The 25,602-nt window shown below is 44.4% G+C and overlaps 1 protein-coding gene and 1 long non-coding RNA gene across 3 annotated transcripts in view; one reads left to right on the top strand and one right to left on the bottom strand.

Annotated features, from left to right (window-relative positions):
- The window catches only part of LOC140426397 (uncharacterized), a 71,885-nt gene extending 70,050 nt beyond the window's left edge, over positions 1-1,835 (bottom strand). For both annotated transcript variants that reach the window (XR_011948195.1, XR_011948196.1), the window contains exon 1: positions 1,711-1,835. This is a non-coding gene — a long non-coding RNA (uncharacterized lncRNA). The remainder of the gene's footprint in view (positions 1-1,710) is intronic.
- The window catches only part of lepr (leptin receptor), a 194,054-nt gene extending 170,325 nt beyond the window's left edge, over positions 1-23,729 (top strand). Inside the window, exons 18-20 of the mRNA XM_072511112.1 lie at positions 1,152-1,257; positions 16,662-16,737; positions 20,101-23,729. Of these exons, the coding sequence (XP_072367213.1) occupies positions 1,152-1,257; positions 16,662-16,737; positions 20,101-20,973 (1,055 nt within the window). The 3' untranslated portion in view covers positions 20,974-23,729. The remainder of the gene's footprint in view (positions 1-1,151; positions 1,258-16,661; positions 16,738-20,100) is intronic.
- Positions 23,730-25,602: the final 1,873 nt, after the last annotated feature.

The following is a 25,602-nucleotide window of genomic DNA, read 5'->3' as shown; positions in this document are numbered from 1 at the left end:
TTAATTCTGACACTAGAAACCTTTAATATCACCAAAACTCTTCATCTTAACAAACAGAAAAATTCACCAAAAAGGTATGGAGTAGTGAGAAGGTTTAGCAGTGTGTTACAGGATTTAAAGATTTCCTTATCAGCATGGAACATAATTGAGAAAGAAATAGAAAAGCTTGAGTACCTCACAAAGTTCACAAACCCTTTAAGTTACAGCATTGGAATATGTTGGTGTGTCATTGTATACAATATTTTAAAACATGTAATAGCTGGAGTGCAAATCACAGCAGAAGCCTGAAAATGATAGAATGAATGGGCCTAGATTGTGCATCACTGCATTGTAACATTGTTACTATAGCAATATGATTCATTCTATGGCATTATATTCCTCCGTGTGACAAATCCTATAATGCTACATGCTATCATGACTCATGGGTTGGTATTGTGCATTTTGTAATGCAAGCTGTTGATTGTTTTTTAATGTCTTATGTATATTGAAGTGCATCACTCTACAATGTACATTGCACTCTGATGTCAGTACTTGACAGAATGATCACCCTCCTATTTTTCTCCTGAAGCTGCTGGGTTCCACAGATCCCAGGAACCTTCTGTTAACTTGCCCAAGGAACCATTCTTCATTTGCGAGATCTACAGTAAGAGCGAACAATCCATAAAATCCCGACAGTGCAGAAGGAGGCAATTCGGCCCATCTAGACTGCACCCAACCTCCAAAAGGGCACTCTATCTATGCCCACTCCCCTGCCCTATCCCCATAGCCCCACCTAACCTGCACATCTTTGGATTGTGGGAGGAAACTGTGAGAAACACCACAGCAGAACTTGACCTGAACCTCATTTGACTTCAAATACCTATACAGCAAAGAGAAGGGGTTCATTTCCTCATCTCTCTATATTACACATATTGATGTCAATTGGAGAATTCCCACTGCCACCTCCGTGATCAGTGTACAAGCCAGAGATTGAACCATTCTGGCTTGTAAGATGTCAATACTCGAGTTATCCAGCAAACTATCAGGGGAAAGTTTCTCATGATTTTATTTAATAACCATCACCTAGTATTTAATGACTCTGAGAAGCTAATGGATTCTCATGCATTTCCTTGTAATATATAATGACATGCCACATTCTGTTTCCCTTTTAGAAGAGGTGCCGAGGGCCGACAATGATGGAATGCAGAATGTTATTCTACCACTTGTATTTTTATCATCGGTTTTATTGATTGGAACTTTTCTAATATCTAAGCAGAGGTACGTTTTAAAACTTTTAGAGATGGAAATGTTAATTTCTTCAAATTTATTTGCTTTCAGACTGAAATTGTTGCTTTTGTGACATAGATTTATAGAGTGATTCAAAGACTCTCTGAGACAACAAGCTTACACACTGATTCTTCAGATTGTGATTCTGAAATGGGGTGCGGCTATTACACAGAAAAATGGGTTTTGAGTTTTTTTGATGGTTTGCAGTCGCTGAAATTTAAAAAAAACTCTACCCAAGAAATAAGTCAGGTTTTGCATAGATATCGGCTGGATTCTTCGTTTTTGGGATGAAGTCCTCACGCCGTCATGAAAACTGTGGGGCTGGATTCTCCGCACCCCGACGCCAAAATCGCGGCTGGCGCCGGTCCTGATTCCGTGCCCAGAAATGGATTCTCCGCCCTGGTGCCGGCCGCGATTCTCTACGATGTGCTGCGTACCACCTACCTGCGGCCATTGCTGGAGGTCCGCCCCGCTATTCTCCACCCCGACCGGCTGAAATCCCGACGGCATGGATCTAATGTAGTCCTGCCGGCCGGGATACTAGAGTGGCAGGCTGGGCTGGCAGGCTGCTCCTGGAGGACGCTGCCGTGCGCATGCGCGGCCTCCGAGTCGGAAGTGCAGGGGCCCGTATCTGCAGCAAAAGGTACTAGTTTCACGCCGGGTCCCTGCTTGCCCCCTGCAGGGCTATGAATATGTGGCCCTTTCACGACAGTTTTTCTGTCGTGAAAGGCCACAGTTTTTACGACGGTGTGGGGCATAGCCCCAGAATTGGAGAATTCAGCCCGTAGTCTTTTACGCCAGGAAAACTGGCGTCAAAAGGCCACAGATTCACCATTTTGCTGGGGGCTGGCAGGCAGCCGTCGTAGACCTCGCAGCTCTAGCTGCCGATACGGCCCCAGCACTTCCGGGTCAGAGGCTGCGCCTGCGCACAGCGGCGGTCTGCACCGGCTGCAACGTGCTCCATGGCGGACTCAGCCCGCGGACCAGGACTGACAAAAGTAGTGTCCCGCAATGGTCGCTCGCGCGCCCCGGATCGCCCACCCACATTGCCCACAGCCCCGAATGAAGCTCCACCACCCGCCGATCGGCCCTCCCCCGATTGTGGCAGCCCCAACTGAGTCCACAGCCGCCACATGAGGATCCTGGACGGTGAGACCACACGAGTCCCATGCCGTCAGGAATTCGGCCGGTCGGCAATAGATCATCGCGGCGGGCCTCAGGCAATAGCCTGTGGCGGTGGAAACTTGGCACGGCGTACTCCATGAGTACTCAAATTTTGGGGGGAGGAGAATTTTAAAACCAGTGCCGCTCACAATTACGGCACCAAAATGGATTCTCTGCCCCGTCGCCGAACGTGATTTCAGCGTCGGGAAGCGGAGAATCCAGCCCACGGTGAGGTTTCTGACAGTACTATTTTATCGCAGTTACATTTTACTATTTTACGAGGACCATGACAACAAGGAGTACAATGATTCAAGAAGGCCTAACACGCATTGGGTGGATATGGTGTTGGAGAGGGGGGCAGTTCAGAGGCCGGGGTGGAGATTAGATGTGGGGTTGCTGGGGGACCGAGGGTTCTGTATTCTGATTGGGAAAGTAATCGACGAATATGTGGGGTCCAATTGTACATGGGAGGTTTCGCAGGCGGTGGTTTAGGAAGCTCTAAAGGCGCTGGTGATGGGGGAGATGATCTTGTTTAAGGCAAAGGTGGATAAGGAGGAGAGGGTGGAGTGGCAAAGGGTAATAGATGAGATGCTGGTTGACAGGAGTTATGCAGCAGACAGGGATCCAGCGAAGTTGGAAAAGTTGAATGAGCTACAGGCGAGTTTTGACCGGCTGTCCACAGGAAGGTGGTGCACCAATTGAGGCAGGCAACGGGAGTGGTTTACGAATATGAAGAGAAGGCAGGGTGCATGTTGGCAGGCCAGCTTCAGAGGGAGGCAGCGGCGAGGGAAATTGCTCAGGTGTGGGATAGGCAGGGAAGTTGGCGGTGGCTCCGGATCAGGTTAATAGGGTGTTTGAGGAGTTTTATGAGAGATTGTATAGTTCAGAGCCACCTGGGGGGATTGGGAGATGCAGGAATTCCTGGATGGTTTGGAATACCCGAGATTGGGGGTAAGGGATAGGGACATATTGGAGGAGGCGATAGCGGAGCAGGAGATAAAAGATGCGATTGGGAGGATGCAGTCGATGAAGGTAGCAGGGCCAGGTGGATTTCCGGTGGAGCATTACAAGAAATTCAATGATAAGTTAGCGCCGCTGATGGTGGGGATGTTTGAGGAGGCAATAGGGAAGGGGCTGTTGCCACAGACTTCGGGGCAGGCATTGATCTCCCTGTTGCTCAAAAAGGATAAGGATCCGACAGAATGTGAGTCGAATAGGCCTTTATCACTTTTGAATGTGGACGCAAAGGTGTTGGCAAAGGTATTGGCTGGTAGGCTGAAGGAGTGCCTTCCGAAGGTGATAGGCAAAGATCAGACAGGATTTGTGAAGGGGAGGCAGCTCTTTTCGAACATTAGGACTGTATTGAATATGGTTATGGCGCAAGCGGAGGGGAGGGAAACAGGTTGTTGTGGCATTCGATGCCGAGAAGGCATTTGACCGAGTAGAGTGGGATATTTGATGGCAGTTCTGGAGCGGTTTGGGATTGGACCATGATTTGTAGATTGGGTAAGGCTGCTGAATAAGGAGCCGAGGGCGAGTGCCCGCACGAATAACATGAATTCAGGATATTTTGCTCTGCACCGTGGGACAAGGCAGGGCTGTCCTAGGTCCCCCCTGTTGTTCGCGCTTGCGATTGAGCAATTGTCCATCATATTGAGGGGTTCGGAGCTGCGGAAAGGTATAGTGCGGAAAGGGAGGGGGTTGTAGAGCATGGGGTATATTTGTATGCGGACAACTTGCTGTTGTTTGTATCGGAACCAAGTGGGTCAATGGGGGGCATATTGGAGTTGCTTCAAGTATTTGGGTCTTTTCGGGATATAAACTTAATTTAGAGAAAAGTGAATATTTTGTGGTGTCTCGGGCAGGGGTGGAGGGCTACCATTCCGTAGGGTGGGGACTCACTTTAGATATCTGGGGGTGTAGGTGGCACGAGATCGGTGGGGGGTGGCTCCGTAGGTACAATATTACTTGTTTGGTAGGGAGGGTGAAAGCGGGTCTGACAAGGAGGGATGGTCTCCCTCTGTCACTGGCAGGTCAGGTACAGGCAATTAAAATGAACGTGTTGCCTCGGTTTTTGTTTATTTTTCAGTGCTTGCCGATCTTCCTGCCAAAGGCATTTTTCAAGGAGGTTGAAAAGATGATTACCTCGTTTATATGGGGGGGGGGGGGGGGGGTGTTGTTGCAGAGAGGGCGGCAGTCAGGGGGTTTGGGTCTTCCGAATTTATTATATTATAACTGGACGGCGAATGAGGAGAAGGTGATGAGCTGGGTTAGAGGGGAGGACTCCCAGTGGGTTAAAATGGAGGAGAGTCTGTGCAGGGGGTCGGGACCGAGGGCGTTCTCAACAGCGCCACTCCCGATGGCCCCAAGAAAATACTCAGGGAGTCCAGTAGTAGTAGTGACATTGAAAATCTGGAGGCAGTTGCGCCAGCACTTGAGGTTGGGGACAGGGTCAAGGGAAATGCCGATTCGGGGAATCACAGATTTGAGCCAGGGAAGTGGGATGGGAGGGGAAGGGAGTTAGGGCACAAAAGGTTTTGTTTCTGGGGGCCGGTTTGCTGGACTGAAGGAGCTGGAGGCCAAATATGGGTTGGGGCAGGGGGAAATGTTTAGGTATATGCAGGTCCAGGATTTTGCTGAGAAGGGGGTGGTGTCGGCGATTTATGGGGCGTTTCTGGGAGAAGAGAAGGCACCACTGGAGAGGATTAAGGCGAAGTGGGAGGAAGAGTTGGGAGAGGGCATGGAGGAGGGGTTGTGATGTGCGAGGTTGGGGCTGATACAACTGAAGGTGGTGTATAGGGCGCACCTCACAAAGGCGGGGATGAGCCGACTCTTTGATGGGGTAGGGGATGTTTGTGAGCAGGGGGAGCCCCACAAACCACGTTCATATGTTTTGGTCTGTTCAAAGCTGGAAGGGTATTGGAGGGAGGTTTTCAGGGTAATTTCAAAGGTGGTACATGTGAGACTTGAGCCAGGTCCTCTGGAGGCTATATTTGGGGTATCTGATCTGCCGGGGTTGAAGGCGGGTGCGGAGGCAGATGCTTTAGCCTTCACCTCGCCGATCCCCCGAAGGCGGATCCTTTTGGGGTAGAGGTCAGTTTCTCCACCCTGTGCCCTGACGTGGCGGAGGGGGATCTGTTGGAGTTTTTAACACTCAAGAAGGTGAAGTTTGAGTTGCGGGGAAGGATGGAAGGGTTCTACATTTCACGGGCTTTGTTCATTATGCACTTTCAAGAATTGGATGACATTGAACATTAGGGGGAGGGGTTGCGGCAAGGGGGGGATTGGGCTGGGGGGGGGGGTCCGTTTGGACTGTGTATATTGTCGGTGACTATGTATGGGTGGATGGTGGATTCCTGATTCCTTTTCTTTGATGTTTGTATTTAAAATGTTGAGGGCTGTTTGGGGGTTGGTGGGAGGAGGGGATTGTTGACTAGGGGTTTGACATTGTATTTGTTACAGTTGATTGTTTGTTGGTGGGTTTAAATTTGGATGAAAATGTGAAAAAGGAGAATTAAAATATTTATTAAAAAAAAAGAAGGCCTAATGCAGCCTGTGGGCAGGACACAATAAATGTGGGATCTTCCTAAAATTGCCCAGGTCCTGACGCACATAATAATTCTAACATATGGGGAAAAAGTAGAAAATTACAACTCAAATATTTATTAACAGTTTGTAATTTCACCAAAGCAGCTTTCACTGATTAGTTAGAACATGAGAACTTCAGTAGACTATTGAGCCCCTCAGGTCTATTCCACTATTTAAGTAGATTATGGTTGATTTGTATCCTATCTTCAGCCACCTACTTTGCTTCCATATCCCTTTACATCCCAGCTAACAAGAATATATTGACCTCAGAATTAAAATGATTAATTGAGTCAGCATTTACTGTTTTTAATACTACCCTTTGCATGAAGAAGTTTTCATCACTTTTCTCCAGTATGACCTGTCTCTGATTTTATGGTTACTTTGTACAGCGTTCAGAACTGTCCACAGTACTACGATTGGTGGGCTGGTTTAGCTCAGTTGGCTGGACAGCTGGTTTGTGATGCAGAGCAAGGCCAACAGCGTGGATTCAATTTCCGTACCAGCTGAGGTTATTCATGAAGGCCCCGCCTTCTCAACCTTGCCCCTCAGGTGATCCTCAGGTTAAACCAGTCAGGTCTCCCCCTCAAAGGGGAAAGCAGCCTATGGTCATCTGGGACTATGGTGACTACTTTCTACACACACACAGCCTCCTTTACAGAATACCATAATATTCCCAACATTTTTTAAAAAATCTATCTTCAAAGATTACATAATGTGAGATAATCATATAGAGAACATGTCACAAGGACAAATTTGAAATATTGAAAACTTATTGCAAAGAAAGCTATCATTTAGTTTTGTGTAATGCTTCCTATTCTAAAGGTCAGTGTTCTGGTTTCAATTTAATCTTAGCTGAGGAAAAAAACAAGATAATCTTATTTGTAGAATTAGGAGGACATGTAGTGAAATAGTATCTATTTACTTATGCAGGCTACAGCAATCAGTAGAATCAATAAAACTTCAAATCACTTTTCTACTTATGTATGATACTTGTAGTGAAGGTAACAAAATCAGAGCAAAATAATAACTATACAGCTGAACCATGTTGTTTGCTCTTAAGCATCATTGAACACATTTAAATAGGTGAATAGTTTATTGTTTGAAACTTATAATTTAAAAAATTGAAATTCTCCCTTTTCATATAGAAATCGGAATACTGTTTTTAATCTTCACATCATCTCAGGTATTATCACCATGAGTAGTTTGTTTTCTGCTGACACTAATCATTCAATTCTTAGGACAGAGTGTCTGCTCTTACAGGTTGTTTTGCTTTAAACAGGGTGATATCACGAAAAGGCGCAATTTTATGACCATGTCGCATTTAAGCGAGAGCGCAATTAGGCTGTTAAATAGCGGGAGAGGCCAATAATGAGAACCATGCCGGGCATCGATCTGTTTACGATCTAACAGCCCGCTCCCATTGGCAAAAACTGGATCTCACCTTAGCATGCCGAGAAACCAATAATTACCACATACAGCCAATCTCCATACAATTAATGGGAGCCACCCCCTATCCAACGGCCTTCTGTGATCTAACGGCCTCACAAGCGAGTGGTATATCCTTTTTAAAAACACGAAACTGGCGGAAGGGCTGCCACAGTCGGGGTGAGCCACCATGGGGCCTGGGGGTCACGGAGCAGGGGTGGGGGATGGCTGCCCATGGTCTCGGCTGGGCAGGGGTGGGATCTAATTGCCTGTGGGTCCACCATGCCAACCCCTGGATCTTTTGTACCCATTCTGGGGCAACCCTAGTCCCTGGCTGTGTGCCCCACTGACCACTCATAATTCCCACTGACCGTGGAGGGCTCTGGCCAGGCAGCAGAAGGCTACAGCTAATAAGGAATTGGCAATTGTATTTATCTGAGCACCGGGGGGGCACTGTAGCGCAGTGGTTAGCATGGCTGCCTATGGCACTGAGGACCCAGGTTCGATCCTGGCTCTGGGTCACTGTCCGTGTACAGCTTGCACTATCTCCCTGTGTTTGCATGGGTTTCACACTCACAACCCAAAGATATGCAGGTTGTGTGAATTGGCCACACTAAATTGCCCCTTCATCGGAAAAAAAGAATTGGGTACTCTAAATTTATTTTTTTTAAATCTGAGCACCTCACATTTCCCAAGTCGATACCTGTGGGTAGGTGTGCTATGTAGCATGTGGGAGTTATTGCCTAGCATCCCAATCAGATCAAGATGCCTGGACACTGTAGGAAACAACATCATGGATACAGCGTCCACCATCCGATAACCCAGGTGCTGGGCCCAGCTGCAGGTCTTTGCTGTGCGCATGCGCGGTCAGGGCCCCGGCCATTCTGCAGTCGTTTTAGGCGTGAGAGCCGGGAGTTTCACCCAATGCCTCTGTTAGCCCCTCACCAGTCCTAGAATCGGTGAGGGGTTGGCGCCGATTTTTCATCGTAGAACTCCCAGGAGTTCTCCGTTCAAACCGGCACTTAGCCGCTGAAACGGAGAATCCCGCCCTGTATTTACATTTGCCACACGCTGTCACTTTTTAAAAATATTCGTTCATGGGACATGGGTGACTTTAATGCTTTGCCAGCATTTATTGCCCATCCCTAATTTCCCTTGAAGGGGCAGTTAAGAATTAAGCACATTGCTGTGGGTCTCGAGTCACATGTAGGCCAGACAGGTAAGCATGGCAGATTTCCTTCCCTAAAGGACATTAGTGAACCAGATGGGTTTTTCCAACAATCAACAATGGTTTCATGGTCATCATTAGACTTCTTGGGCGCGATTCTCCACTCCCACGCCGGTTGGGAGAATCGCTTGGGCCGCCAAAATTTCCGGGGACGCCGGTCCGACGCCCTCCCCCAATTCTCCCAAGCGGTGGGAACGGCCCGGTCGAGTTTCACAGACCGGAGAATCGGCGGAGACACCGAAAATGGCGATTCTCCGGCACCCCCGCTATTCTGAGGCCCGGATGGGCCGAGCGGCCAGGCCAAAACGGCGGGTTCACCCCGGCGCAGGCCACACCTGTTCGCTGCAGTCGTGGGCGGTGCGTGAACGCTGGGAGGGCGGCCTGCGGGGGGGGGCGAGGGAGGACCCTGCATCGGGCTTTACCTGAAATGTGGGGTGGCCCACGATCGGTGCCTACCAAACGTCGGCCTGTCCTCTCTGAAGGAGGACCTCCTTCCTTCCACGGCCCCGCAAGATCCGTCCCCCATCTTCTTGCGGGGCGGACTTAGAGAGGACGACAACCACGCATGCGCGGATGACGCCCGTTATGCGGCGCCGGCCGCATCATCTATGCGGCGCCGCTTTTACGCGGGCGACAAGGCCTGGCGCATGTAGATGACGCAGCCCAGATCCTGGCCCATTGTCAGGGCCTGAATCGGTCAGGACCGGGGCCGTTCCGCGCCATCGTGAACCTCGACGGCGTTCACGACGGCGCGGCCACTTCGGCGTGGGAGTGGAGAATCGCGCCCCATATTCCAGATTTTTATTGAATTCAAATTTCACCATCTGCAGTGGCGGGATACGAACCTGGGTCCCAAGAGCATTTCTCTGAGTCTCTGGTTTACTAGTCCAGTGACAATACCACAACACCACCACCTCTCACCTTAATCGTAATTGTTGAAAAGTTCTCATTTACAACGGGGAGACAGAAACAGGAATTTTCTTCTATCCTTTAAACCTACAGTTTAAAAAAAATACTTGCAGCAACACTTCAGATATTAAAGTATTTGGATCATGTGCAATCCTTAGTTTTTCTCAGTTTCTCTTTCAAGCTATAGAAACCCTCTTTGTACGTGGTTTCTTGTCCTTTTATCTTGCTGCTCCATTTGTTTCTTTGTGTGGCAGCAAAGTCTCATTATCTCACCTACCCATCACAAAGTTTCTTTTGTTCTTTCATGGGATATGAACATCGCTGGAAAGCCCAGCATTTGCGGCCCATTCCAATTGTCCTTTAACTGAATGGCTTGCTAGGCCATTTCGGAGGGAAATTAAGTTACAACATTGTTGTGGGCTTGGCGTCACATGAAAGTCAGACCTGGTAAGGATGACAAATTTCTTTTCCTAAAGGACTTTAAGTGAACCCGGCGAATTACTGAGGTTAGCTTTGAATCCATTAATATTAATTGAACTGAATTTGAAATTCCACCAGCTGATATAATGGGATTTGAACCTATATATCATAGAATTTACAGTGCAGAAGGAGGCCATTCGGCCCATCGGGTCTACACCAGCTCTTGGAAAAAGCACCCTACCCAAGGTCAACACCTCCACCCTATAACCCAGTACCCCCACCCAACACTAAGGGCAATTTTGGACACTAAGGGCAATTTATCATGGCCAATTCACCTAACCTGCACAACTTTGGACTGTGGGAGGAAACCGGAGCACCCGGAGGAAACCCACGCACACACTGGGAGGATATGCAAACTCCGTACAGACAGTGACCCAAGCCTATGTCTCCAAAGCATTAGCCTAGGCCTTTGGTTGGATTACTAGTTGAAAGCCATTATCGCTGTGTCACCATCTCTCCAAAGTGGTTCATATTGTTTAAGCTCAAACCTCAAAAATGTAACGATACATTTGAATCATGTTTTAAACATGGTGATTGAGGGGAGCAACATTTGTGAAAGCATCCAGTATTTTTCTAAAAGGCAATCTAACCATTAAAACACATATCACTGGAGGCTCGTTGAATTTTCCAAAAGAAACATGAAATTGCAGCTGTGGACACAACACGAGATAGGTGTAGGAGTAGACCCCACGGGCCATTGAGCCTGTTCCACTATTCATCATAATCCTGTCTGATCTTGGGCTTCAATTCTGCTTTCCCACCCACTCTCCAAATCCCATAATTCCCCGAGAGACCAAAAGTCTGTCCATCCCAGCCTTAAAAATATTCAATATTGGAGTATCCACAGCCCTCAGGAGTAAAGAATTCCAAAGATTTACAGTCTTTGAGTGAAGAACTTTCGCCTCATCTTAGACCTAAATGATAGACCCCTTATCCTGACTCAGTGCCTCCCTGAATTCTAGATTCCCCAGCTGGGGGATACAACCTCTCACTGTCTATTTTAATGAATGGAAGAATTTCGGAATATTGTGACAGTTTAAGGGTGGAAAGCCTGGGGTATTTTTGTGTTTGATTGCAATGGTCATGTTTTAAAAGGTATTTTGTTTTGTAAAGGCCTGGGAGCTTCTAGGAGTCAGAAGGTGGAATTGATGAAAGAAATGGGGTTTTCAGTCTGGGCTAATGCACTGTGGTTTGACTGGGGAAAGTCCATGGGGAGTTAATGTACTTTCAGTCTGCAGAGCTAATTTGTTTTTCAGCTTGGGGTGATGATGTCATTGCTGGGTGGAGCCAAGAGATGCAGAGAAACATTTTGAAAAGCTTTAGAGAGCCAGATTTGGAGAAGGTTTTGGAGAGAGAAGAGGTGAAGTCTGATCTGTCTGACACTGAGTCCACAATTCTCTCACAGTAGGATAGTTATAAAAGAGTAATACTATTTAAAGCAGAACAGTCTTGTCTGGGAACAAGGAAGAAGCTGAAACACACCAGGTGAACCAGCTCTTTGAAGATATTCAGCCAGAGTTTGAAGGGGTTCTAACAGGAGCAGATTCTATTTTATAAAGCAAGTATTACTTTGCCATGGTGATTTTAATATAGATTGAGAGCTGTATGGTTTTTTTTTCTTGTTGTTTAATGGGAAATTGAATAGTAGTGTTTAAGGGTAACTGTAAGCTGTTATTTTCGGGTATGAAGTTGAAAAATTTAATATTGTATTTATAATAAAGTCTTGTTTTAAAAATACCAAATCCCTATTTCTCCATACAATCACTCCTGTAGTAATACATTCCTTCCACCCAGTCTTACGAATATATTAAAATATTGGGGTTCTGGTCCAGTATCCTAGCTACTATTGGGGTCTGGCCTGAGATTGTAATACTATCCTGTGGTGGGGCCTTCATGAGTAACCTCAGCTGGTACAGGAATTGAACCCACACTGTTGGCCTCACTCTGCACCACAAATCAGCTGTCCAGCCAACTGAGCTAAACCCGCCCCCAATTGCTAATTTCTTGCGGTACCTGCACACTAACTCTCTGTATTCCTTGTGTGAGCACACCCACATTTCTCCAAACAGCAACATCTACAAGTTTCACACCTTTAAAAAAAATTATTCTGCCTTTTAATTCTTCTAATCAAAATTAAGCACTTCACACTTCCCCTCATAATACTGTCTGCCATCTTGTTGCATACTCCCTTAACTATCTCTTTGAAACCTCTCTATGTCCTCCTCACAACCTATATTTCTACCTAGCTTTGCATCTCAGCAAATTTAGAGACATTGTAGATGGTGGACAGGATGTGAGTTACTCGGATCCTAGCCTCTGACTTGATCTTGTAGCCACAGTATATAATATATATAATATATATGTATGGCTAGTCCAGTTCAGGATGGTAATCATAGAATTTACAGTGCAGAAGGAGACTACTCGGCTCATCGAGTTTGCACCAGCTCTTGGAAAGAGTACCCCACTTAAGCCTACACCTCCACCCTATCCCCGTAACCCAGTAACCCCAGCTAACCTAAGGGCAATTTAGCATGGTTACCCACCTAACCTACACATCTTTGGACTGTGGGAGGAAACTGGAGAACCCGGAGGAAACCCACACGGACACTGGGAGAACGTGCAGACTCCTCACAGACAGTGACCTAAGCCGGGAATTGAACTTGGGACCCTGGAGCTGTGAAGCAACTGTGCTAACCACTGAGCTACCGTGGCTCCTTAATACCATTGAATATCAAGGGACAATAGTTTTATCTTGTTGGAGATGGTCATTGCCTGGCGGAAATGTTACTTGCCACATCTCAGCCCAAGCCTGGATATTGTTCATGTAATGTTGCATTTGGTCATGGACTGCTTCAGTAACTGAGGAGTTGCGAATGATGCTGAACATTGTGCAGTCATCAGCCAACATCCCCATTTCTGACCTTATGGTGGAAAGAAGGTCATTTATGAAGCAACTGAGGATGTTTGCACCTGGGACACTAGCTGAGGAACATGTGCAGCGATGTCCTGGAGCTGAGATGACCACCTCCAACAAATACAACCATCCTCCTTTCTGCTGGGAATGACTTCAAGCAGCTGAGAGTTTTTCCCTTGATATCAAATGTTGCCACTCTTACGTCACCTCTCAATTCAGCTCTTTTGTCCATGTTTGAATCAAGGCTGTAATTAGGTCAAGAGCTGAGAGGCACTGGTGGAACAGTGGGCAGACTATTTCCAAATAAGAGCTGCTTGATAGCACTGTTGATGATCCCTTCCATCACTTCACTGATAATCGAGAGTAGAGTGATGGGGCTGGAATTGGCCGGGTTGTTTTTCTTGGAGACAGGGCACACCTGGGCAATTTTCTACATTGCCAGGAAGATGTCCGTGTTGTAGCTATACTAGAACAGCTTGGCTAGGGGCACAGAAAGTTCTGGAGCACAAGTCTTCAGTATTATTGTCGAAATATTGGTCCAAGTAAATTGGAGGGACCCAAACACTGACAGAGGAAGCATCAAAGCTACTCTCAAAATAAAAGTGAAGAGCCACCATCTTACATGCACAAAGCAATGGTGCAGTGTGAAATTGAAACTAGAAATGAATCTGCACGAGAGGGGTCTGAGGCAGAATGGGAGGAGCGCACTGCCAGACTGAGGGGCCCTTTCAGGTGGGCACGCTCAAACATTTTAGAGGCACAAGATAGAAATTGAGTCAGATCTGGAAAGATTGCCATTGGAACCCAAGCCTTTTGGGGAATGCATCAAATCACTGGCATCACATAGCAGTCGCTCCATTTCAACATTAATGCACATGAATGTGAAAATTGGGAATGCAAGCAACCGTTAAGGAGGCCCAGTTGCTTTGTCGATGAATGACTCTCATGCGCATCCTTCTATTGGCTGGCAAAACAGACAAAAGGGCATCCAGTCATTAATTATGAATAAGTTATTTTTAATCAGTATGCCAGATTTGATGTTGGAGGAATGGGTTTGGTAAAGTGGCACACATCACATTCAAACCTTCTTCAATCTCTGCAGGATTGAGAAGTTAAGTCTCAGGGACGGCATCTTTGTCGCCTTGATTCATTCGTTTGCACCATAGATACAAGGCTGCATCAGCGACAAGGCTGGTTGGGCATCTCACTCAAGCCCATTGCTGTTTTTGTGTGCAATTGTGAGTTTTACTGTTGTTCACCACTGTTCCTTCATGTCTTAAGTCTAAAAATAATAATAAGAATCTTTTATTGTCACAATTATGAAGTCACTGTGAAAAGCCCCTAGTCGCCACATTCCGGCGCCTGTTCGGGTAAACCGGTATGGGAATTGAACCCGCGCTGCTGGCCTCGTTCTGCATTACAAACCAGCTGTCTAGCCCACTGAGCTAAACCAGCCCCAGCCTATCAATTCATAGAGAGATGGACAAAACAATAAAAGAAGCAATAAAAGAAAAATACTGCAGATGCTGGAATCTGAAACAAAAACAGAAAAATGCTGGAAAACTCAGCAAGTCTGGCAGCATCCGTGGAGAGAGAAATAGAGTTAACGTGTTGAGTCCATATTCATGTCCGTATCACTTTAATTGCCACCAGATTCCAGGAGGAGTAAAGTGAAGGCAACGGGAGATGGCCACATTCCTTCTGGCCCTTAATGTCATTCCATTGCATTGAAAGGGTGTCTAACCAGTCTCTTGGACTTGAACCATCAAACCTCCTGATTTACCAGGTTATGATCTCTGAAACGGTCAGCAGGGCACCCTGAATGCGTGCAGTCTGGGAAGTGAAAGCCTACACAACAGCAAGAATGAAGTGTCTAAGAACTTGATGTAGTCATCGCCACATTAATGAGAACCTATAGAGGCCAGTGAGATAAGGACATGTTGGGGGCCATCCTCTCATCCATATCTTGTCCTTTCGTATTACCATTGAGGAGATGCAACTGCTGCTAATCCTTCAAGGCTGCGGAGCTGCTCTCACAATGGCGTGTCATAAGCAAAAAGGGCTATCAACATATTTAACATACACTTGCAACAAAAGTACTGGCACATCTGCCTGACATCACACAAGGGTCCAAAAAACATCTTCAGTGAGGTTGACATCACATGAATGTTAATCACACAAAAGGAGACGACCACTGAGTGGGAGGAAACCCCGCACATTTGTAAATGATTAAAATGCCTTCAGTTGACCAAACCATTCTCATAAACATCAAGTGTATTAACAAACGTGCAAGACTTCTACAGTGGTTGCATACCCTTAACCCAGAAGTGATTTCAATATTTCTTAATTTTCATAGCCCTACCATTACTACTGGGTGTAACCCTGACATCCACAACAGAGATGGAGGCAGCCTGCTGATTGCTACAACTTGATGTCTGTGATGACCTTGGCAGATGCCCTCTGGTGGCCCAAGGCCCAGAAGGCCCCAGCTTGATAAGGATCTCTAGCTCAGGGGCCATTGCACCCTCCTCAGCCTGAGCAGCTGGAGTGGATGGGGTTACAGGCAGAGAGGATGCAGGACTCCTTTGGAGTGTCCTGTGCGGATGTCCCTGAGGTGTCTGGCTGATGCTCATCCTCCATGTGAGGGCCTAAACGGCCCTCCCTGACTCCTTGAGGAGAAATGGCACCTGAAGGGAGGTCAAAGTGCCCGCCCCCTCTCGCCTAGTTACTGATGGATCCTACCAATGGCTGTAGCAATGGAGTCGTAGGATCTGCTGGACCAAGGTCTTAATGGTGGTTGTCACCATTCCCATGGTGACCTCGAGCCACTCGTATGTCAGAGCCACAACATCATCAGAATGAGAACGGTCTCCTCCATCCTTCGTTCTAGTCTGCATGAATGAGCATTCCAAAGCATTCCAGCTGCAATGACCAGTCGTGCTGACCCAGGCTGCGATGGCCTCCCAAGTTGGAGAGGTGAGGCTGGTGTGCTTCTTCGAGCCATCCTTGGGTTCGAGGACACCCCAGTGTTGCCGTATTCCTCTTATCAAGGCCTGGAGGGGTTGTGGCAGAAACTGGGTGCAGTGTCTTTTTTATTGACAGCCATCTCTGCGGGTCTCCTGGAGACGATTGGACTGAAGAAAATGAAATATGTGTACTCGGGTGGCATTTAAATATGGCACCCAGACTTTCGACTGGTTAGAGAAGGGCAGACTAATCAGTTCCAGACCCACCATGCGATTTGAAGAGTTTATGAAGAGCTTCCGAACGCGGAACCGGACATATATTCCCACCATCCTGACAAGTGGAAAGTCACAAAAATTGAAAGTTCAGCCCTGTGTGTGTGCTCCCATGGTCTATTGGACAAATCGAATGAGTTGCCGCATAAAGTCAGGGGCAGTCATTCTCTGACCAGTGGGATTCTCTTTTCCTGCTGGCATGGTGTCCCCGCCCATGGGTTTCCCAGCAGCGTGGGGTGGCTTCAATGGGAAATTCAACTGACAAGCGGCAAGAGTAGAGAATCCCGCTGCCAGCGAACGGCATGCCGCTGAGAAACATGCGGCTGGGGAGCCGGCGAATCCAGCCCAGATTCTAGTTCATTACATCTGCTTAGATTGTTACATCAAAAGTTTTAAAAATTTGTGCCTGAGGTGTGATGAATTAATAGTTATCATTCTTTGCATTCAGAATACGAAATCTTGTCTGGAAAGAGGTCCCTAATCCTAACAAATGCTCTTGGGCTCAAGGAATTGATTTTAAAAAGGTGGGTTTTTTTTAACTTTATGTATTCTTTGACGTTTCATGTAAACATAATAAATAATGAATACATGAAACTGATTCGAGAAATTAGTACTTACCTGAGACTGATTAAATTGAGATTAATGCCTACTTGAAAACGATTGTGTAGAAATTAATGAGCATTTATTGCACTGAGAATAATCGTTAACAAGGAGTGATTACGCAGGAAAAAATAGATTTATGGTGATTGTGCAGGAATTGATGTGTACCTGGTGTTGATTAGGATGGAATAATTAAATTGATGAGTTAAGACAGTTTAGATGTAACATAACCTACATCTGCAATTGATTAAAAGACAACAGCCTAATCAAGGGAATTGGATTAAATAAACAGTGTGAACATTTTCACCATTGAATATAACCTTTTCTCTCATAAACATCTCTTAAACTGAAGCAACATTTGTGCACTCTTGAGCAATTTTACTCATTTTGCAAATTTTTTTCTCAAATGATAAAGACAACAATTGAGACCACGTACTGTTCAGCATTGAGTGAGTGTTTGGTATCACTAAGTGAATTGCAATGAAGTTAGAAATGCAATAAATGCTTAATTTTCATTTACCAACCAGTTTGATCTTTATCAAAATGAAAGAGGGAGTTGTTAGAGAAAGACTGTGCTTCCGTTTTGGCATTTCCAAGCCTACTCCCCTGCCACCCCCTTATTATCCAAATGTTGACGACAGAATAGCACATTTTTGTTCCACACATCAATCCATCATTGTGGCCAGGTTTTCAACTCTCGAGACTAACAAAGAACATTACAGCACAGGAACAGGCCCTTTGGCCCACTAAGCCTGCGCCGATCCAGATTCCTTATCTCGACCCACTACTTATTGCCCAACCGATCTGTATCCTTCCATTCCCTGCCCGTTCATGTGTCTATCAAGATACATCTTAAACATTGCTGTCATGCCTGTATCCACCACCTCCATTGCCAGTGTGTTCCAGGCACCCACCACCATCTGCATGAAAAACCTTCCCTGCTCGTCTCCCCCTTTCCCCCTGTCATCTTGAACCTGCGTCTCCTTGTAATTGAGTCTTCCACTCTGGGAAAAATCTTCTGACTATTCACCCTGTCTATGCCTCTGGTAATTTTGTAGACCTCAATCAGGTCTCCCCTCAGCCTCCGTCTTTCCAACAAAAGCAATCTGAGTTTATTCAACCTCTCCACATAGAAAATGCCCTCCAGACCTGGCAACATCTTGGTAAACCTTCTTTGCACTCTCTCCAAAGCATCCACACCCTTCTGGTAGTGTGGCAACCAGAACTGCACACAAAAACTCAAATATGACCTAACTATAGTTTAAACAACTGTAATATGACCTGCCCACTCTTGTACTAAATGCCCCGGCCGACGAAGGCATGCTGTATGCCTTCTTGATCGCCTTATGCACCTGCATTGCCACTTTCATGGAACTATGGACCTGAACGCCCAGATGCCCCTGTATGTCAATGTTCTGAAGGGTTCTGCCATTTACTGTATAATTCACACCTGAATTTGATCTTCCAAAATGCATTGCCTCACTTTTATCCGGATTGAACTCCATCTGCCATTTCTCTGCCCAACCCTCCAATCTATCTATATTCTGCTGTATTATATGACAGTCTCCATCACTATCTGCAATTCCATCAATCCTAGTGTCATCTGCAAATTTGCTAATCAGACCATCTCCATTTTCATCCAGATCATTTATATGAATTACAAACAATAGTGGTCTGAGCACTGATCGCTGTGGAACACCACTAGTTACATATCTCCATTCTGAAAAACTCCCTTCGATTGCTACTCTCTGTCTCCTATTGCCAAAACAGTTCTTTATCCATCTAGCTAGAACACCCCAAATCCCATGCAACTTTACCTTTTCTACCAGTCTGCCATGAAGGACCTTGTCAAAAGCCTTACTAAAGTTCATGTAGATGACATCCACAGCCTTTCCCTTATCAATGAATGTTGTCCCCTCCTCAAAAAACTCTATCAAGTTGATAAGACATGACCACACAAAACCATGTTGTCTGTCACTAACAAGGCCATTCACTTCCAAATGTGAATAAATCCTGACCCTCAGTTTCTTCTCCAACAGCTTCCCTACCACTGACATCAGGCTCACCGGCCTATAATTACCTGGATTATCCCTGCTTTCCTTCTTAAACAAAGGCAAAGGGACAACATTGACTATCCTCCAGTCCTTTGGGACCTCACCTGTGATCAAGATGATGCAAAGCTATCTGTTAAGACCCCAGATATTTCCTCTCGTGCCTCCTACAGTAACCTGGGATATATGACATCTGGCCCAGGGGACTTGTCTAGCTTGATGCAATTTAGGATATCCAACACTTCCTCCTTCATTATGCTGACAACAGATAATTCATCAGAAACTCTCAAGATCCATCAGAAAGAGATAACTGGGCTGTTCCTTTTTCTTTAAGATCAGTTAGACAGATTGAAACCCCAGAAATGTGGCAGCCTCACCTGCATTTGCTACCAGTCTGAGGAGGGTCCAAGGAGCTGGGATTTCGGGCCTCAAATATCATTATTTTGTCGATGATGCGGCAATAGAAGCCCACAAAGGTTTTTGCAGCAAGGCTCAGAAAAATGATTGTGTAAGGGCTTTGAGGAGGAATGGCTGAGTATTGGAAGTGCGATTAGTGCGGGTAAACTAGGAGTTCTGGACAAAACATTGCAGAGTCTGCAGTATTGTTGGTTGCGTCTTGATGTGAGATCAAGGGGTGAGATAGGAGGTTGAGGCTGGGGGTTCCTGAAGGCCAGAGTCGGGAATGAGGTCAAAAATACAAGGACTGGGAAGGGCACTGATGCAATCAGCACTCTAGTATGTCAAGGCAAAGTTACAATAGTAAGCAGAAGCAGGCATTACGTCTTCTAGCATACATAAATGACCTAATGCCTGCTTCTTTTGTGGGTAAAGGATGCTTCTTGTTTTCCCCTTACCAAAATGGCACCGGACGTGGTCTGCACCAGAGTTGTGTGCCATGGAGCAGATGTCATTTTGGATTCAAAATGGCAAACAGAAAAATGAAAGGTCTGGCACCACAGAGCCAAATTTCTAGTTGAATTAGTCTAATTTTTTTGTTGTTATTTTGATCCAATGTGTGTACGTGATGGTGGAAGATTAGTAAAATACGACATCTAATATCTGATGTACCATTCCAATGGAACATAATTAGTTTAAAAAATGATACTGATAATGGCAATTTGCCAACTACTTATAGAACCAAAATATGTGGACATCAGCACCAACTATAACTGATGTGTGTTTAGCTTCAATTTGTAAATCCTAAAGCTTTTATAAATCTTTTCTTTCATATTGCAGGCTGGTACGATTGCAAACTTTTTTGGGAAACACCATGAAGGGTTGATACCTGTTGTCCCACTCCTTATAGAGCCAGAAATATTTGCTGTGGCCGTCGTAGAAGAGTTTATGCAATTTAAAGAAGACAAAGGTGTAATTGCTGTTGATTTTCTAGATGAAACCATTTCAGAGCTACATCCAGATATATCTAGTGTTCACACACTTCACGAAAGTGAAGATTCACATGATAAAATGACAGGTGATGTGGAAACCATTTGTGTACAGAACACAAGGCAGTCAAACATTGACTATTCCAAGGTTGTGATGGATGTGGAAGCAGATTCCCTCTGCAAAAAGCAAAAGTGCATGAATAGCTATTCAGATGAAGGCATGTATTCAGATAATGAGACTGATACTTCAGGTAATGAGGCTAACAGCAAATGGGAACTTCAAAACCAGCCTCTCCTGCAGCTAATACAAACTGACGAGACAAAGCTGCATTCTATCAATTCTTCAGAGGGCTTCTCTGAATCTCAGGACCAAGAAAACAACATCTTTCATAATGGAAATGACCAAGAACTGGATTTTTGCTACTTAAGGCAGACTTCACTTGAAAACAATACAAACTCTGACACCACAAGACACGATGTCGACGAGTTGCCATTTCTGGAAAACTATTTGTCAGTGGAGTTTCAGAATCCATCTGAAATCTATTCAATATCTTACCTTGAATCATTGCTGAAATTCAGCCTTCATGAAGGTCATTCTCCTCCGATGGCTCTCAGGTCATATATGCCTCAGTTTCATACAAAAACCTATTCGCGTTCAAAAACAACTGATACAGAAGACCAAATATCACCTAACCATCTTAAAGGTTTGCCTGCAATTGACTGAAGTTTTTGTCTTTGTAAGAATGATATTGTATACCTTTGTTTTGTGATCTCTCTTTGAATCCATTCCAAAACAAGTGCTTATATGCACCTGAAGAACTGACCTTCCCATGTGTGCTAAACACTTCATACTTGCATTCTTTTTAATTAATGACAATAGAAAGAGTGTTCAGGCACAATTCAGCAAATTCATTGAAAGCCAGAGAAAATTAAATAACTCAGCAAATATTGCTGCAGTAGAGACACTAACTTCAAAACTTTTAGACGGTAAGTCCCATTGTTTCAAAAACATTAATTACAAAACAAGGTGCTTAAATCAGTCTTGATTCCAACATAGGATGCAGGAAGGCAAACATACATTTAGGATGACATCTTTGAACATATGAGAGCAAAGTTCAAAGGAGGAATGACATCAGAAGGACCAATAAATTTAGAGAGAATAAAAATTGTGGTCAAGAGGCCATCATAATATTCCTTCTCTTGGTCATCTCAATGGTTTGAACAATGTTTAGTTTGACCAACATGAATGCAATGGTAAATTTGACATTATTCCATCAGTGCATTACAGCCTATAGAATTATATATTACATTATCGAGCAGTAACATAAATCTTGATTTTTGTTTTGCCTTAATCATGTGGTCCACTAATGGACGCACACTGTCGAAGCACCAGTATCTTTTCATTCACAGAATAAGTATTAAAAGATCAATTCATGCTATTTTCATATGGAAGCACTTTTCAATCTGTTTTATTTTTTACATATAAATGTTATTATTAAACTACCTGCATTACATACAACAAATGGAACATATCAGTTTTAGTTTCAAGTTGTAATTTTCTCCTTCCTACATCCTGTATTGAAATCGAGACTCATTGAACATTAAGTTATTTTTCTATGCCTTAGTTCAAACTTGAATGAAATGTCTCGAGGGATTTTCCCAGTGTCAGCCTGCACTGTATGTTTAGGTACCAACTTGCATAGTGCAAAGCAGAAGTAACAATATTTGGTTTCTAGTCCATGCTGAATTAGCTGATCTCCAACAGTTTGGGCATTACACTTATTCTCAGTGTCGCTGGAATAGAGAGGGGGAAAAGCTGCTACGGTTCCTGTCTGATTATTATTTACTGACTTTTATTAGAAGGTGCTGATGCAGAAATTCCAGGGAGTGCAGAACAGATTTGACTGCAATCCCCATTTGAGTTAAATATCCTGTTCCATACTCGAGACATGCCAAATAACCTCTAAATCAAACTACCAACAAACCGTTGTCAGCTGTTGAATTGAATTATGCTGATAGTCAGTATTTTCTGCACTTATTTTAGATTTCCGGCATCTGTATGACTTTGCTTTTCCAAACCAGCATTGCATGTTTTAAAATGACAAAAAAAAAAGCAACAAATGTCAGAGATGAACACTTACCCATTTAAATACCCATTGATCTGTATACTTATTGACTTGCCTTTTGCAAATACATATTTACCACATAAAGCAAACTCTTACATAATAGCTATGTATGTTTTCAGAAGCATGAAGAATATAAATGAGGGAACATTAAAGTGGTAAAATGTTTATTCCCTGTTTTCTTTGAGAAACTTTTGAAACTCTAATCATATGGTTCCACTGAAAAAAGCTGCACTCAGGTACATTCATTGGAAATAGTGTGTCCCTTATAGCATGTTCTGCAATGTGTAAAATTCTGAACAGTTTTTTAAGCATACACAGTTGATGACAAGTTTGATTTGTGTGTGAAGAGTTATTTGTATTCGTTTTTATCATTTTGTGTATAAATGTGTTTTAGAGCCTATTTTGCCTGTAAAAACACATAGGGTAGAATTATTTTATCAATGTTAGCATTTTATTCATCCATATAGTATGTCACTAGATCAATATTACAGGTGAACTGTTTTCACAAATTGTTAATTTTTGTTTGGGAGAGGAATCAGTGCATCATCATGTGGGCAGCACAGTAGCATTGTGGATAGCACAATTGCTTCACAGCTCCAGGGTCCCAGGTTTGATTCCCGGCTTGGGTCACTGTCTGTGCGGAGTCTGCACATTCTCCCCGTGTCTGCGTGGGTTTCCTCCGGGTGCTCCGGTTTCCTCCCACAGTCCAAAGATGTGTGGGTTAGGTGGATTGGCAATGCTAAATTGCCCTTAGTGTTGGGTGGGGTTACTGGGTTATGGGGATGGGTTAGAGGTGTGGACCATGGGTAGGGTGCTCTTTCTAAGAGCCGGTGCAGACTCGATGGGCCGAATGGACTCCTTCTGCACTGTAAATTCGATGAAATTCTATGTAATTTTTATCTTGCAGATTCCAGAGAGAGTGGAATTATGATCTATTGTAACTCAACTTATGTCAAAACGTTTGATATTTGTGAACAAACCAATGTTTTTTCCTGACCTCTGTTTTAATGCAGACTCTTTCATTTTATTCTCCATCTCATGATGTTCCATAATCCTCACTGGTAATTCAGTGCCAGAGTTTCATGGAGGAATGGTCTTTTACCTGTGAATAATTTAAGGAATTAATAGCCCTTTTCTTTTCCATCCTAATTAATTTTCAGTTCAAGTACAAAATTGTATAAGACAGCAAGAATGTCATTGAGACCTCTGCTTGAATGTAAATGGAAACCTCCCATTCAGAAATTTGAAGTAGAATTGTGGTGATTTTGCTGTGCCTCAACCAGGATCTCCTTTGTAACACCATTGGCCTGAAGCATGTCTAGTGTCAAACAATAAATGGCACATTTTCTATTTTTATTTTGGTCAGTTGGGTGTCTGTCACGCAGGGAATCCCAGTGCTATGTTTTGGAACCTCTAAGCCAAGCAACTTAAAACATCTATATTTACCTGCAAAGTTTGTTTTTTAAGACAGGCAGAGTTCACGGGCTGGATTCTCCGCCCCGCCGCGCCACATTTCTGTTTCACCCCGCCAGCGGGATACTCCGTTACGCTGGTTGGTTAATGGGGTTTCCCATTGTGGGGCAGCCCCATGCCGTTGGGAAACCCCCGAGCTGCCGGCAAAACAGAGCATCATGCCCGTGGAGAATCCAGCCCCACATTCCTTAGTCATTGGAACATACCCCACCATTTCAAATCAGGAAGTTAGGTGCACTTTGGCAGAACCATGGATTAGGAAAACCCTGGATATACAAGAATACATCTTCCTACACCTAACCTCAAGGTAAATCTTGCCAGCAAATGTTGTCCTTTGTCTCAGATTTCACTTAGTCCACATCCTCATGTGAAAGACTGTACTAATGACACATGTAGTTCAGTGGGACTAAGATATCTACCAAGGTACTCAGTGACAGATTGGAGTAGACTGGAACTATCCTTTCCTGCAGCATGCCCCTTTTGACCACATCTACCGTATAACTTTGCCTTGGAGGAAACATGGGTTTGACAAAACATTTAAGTTATAAACCAAGGAATCCTGAAACATGAAGAAATATCTTGAACACAAATCATGTGTACAGTCACTGAAGAAAGTCAGCATTTTAAGAAGGGCAGGTCCATTTTGTTATTGGTTCCTGGCATTGTCATTCTCCTTCATCTTATTGCACTGAACAGCTTTTATAATTACATGTGATTACTGTCTTCAGCAGTTACCCTACAGTGCAGAGTCTAATTCGTCCCATTGACCTGGTTCATTGGGCCTTCATTCTCTGCAGCATGCTGCACTACTTTACTGAACATCCGATGCGTCAGTCGTTATTGTGGATCATCAGATCATGAGAATGTCATGGGATCAGCAATAAACAGGAAAACAAACTAGATACTAATTTAGGCAAATTGTAGGGAAATCCTGTCTCACTGACTATATCAATCAAGTAAAATTTGCAAAGCCTCATTAATCCATAAAATTTTCTAATCCCAGCTAGCTGGAAATCTATTGTCCGTAACTGGATATGCCCTCCTACTTGAGCAGCTTCTCTATCTTTTCCTAATAGGCTATACAGAATCCATGTTCATCCCAGCTACCATAATCTTTCTAAGTAGCTTTTCCCTGGAAGGACATACTAACATCTAATCTAACTGTTTCCCAAGACATTTATATACACTTCCTTATGTTCCACCACCCCATCCATCTTAAATAACATATTCAATACATATTACTTCTGAGGCTCCATTTCTCTAATAAATGCAACTCCAAACCCCAATCATCTTAAACATGAAGCCCAAGCCAGGGTATAGGTTTAGCTACTCTCTGCTGTACCATCCCTTGAATATTCTATGCTGTATGTTGGGACCAAACCAGGATCCATTACTCCAAACATGACCATAGAAAGGCCATGGACAGCCTATGCATAGTCTTGTGTTGCATTGTCCTAAAATTGCATTCCAAAACCTAATTTACCTTCCCAGTGGCCTCATCACACTTATGGACATTTTACAGATTTAGCACATGATCATCTCTTGATCCATTAGTGGATAGAAATATACACTGGACCCACAAGCCAAATTCCAATTCCTTAACGAGTATCTTTACCTTGACAAGGTAATGCAATGACATTGCAACTCGCATTGCAAGTAGATGCATGTTCCTTAATCAAAAACATGTCACATTCTGAATCCATAGACTCCTCAACTGTATAGAAACCATGAAAACATAGAAGATAAATCCTTCC

This window comes from Scyliorhinus torazame, chromosome 7, assembly GCF_047496885.1.
Source record: "Scyliorhinus torazame isolate Kashiwa2021f chromosome 7, sScyTor2.1, whole genome shotgun sequence".
NCBI classification, from domain to species: Eukaryota; Metazoa; Chordata; class Chondrichthyes; order Carcharhiniformes; family Scyliorhinidae; genus Scyliorhinus; species Scyliorhinus torazame.
This window is presented reverse-complemented; position numbering and strand designations above follow the sequence as displayed.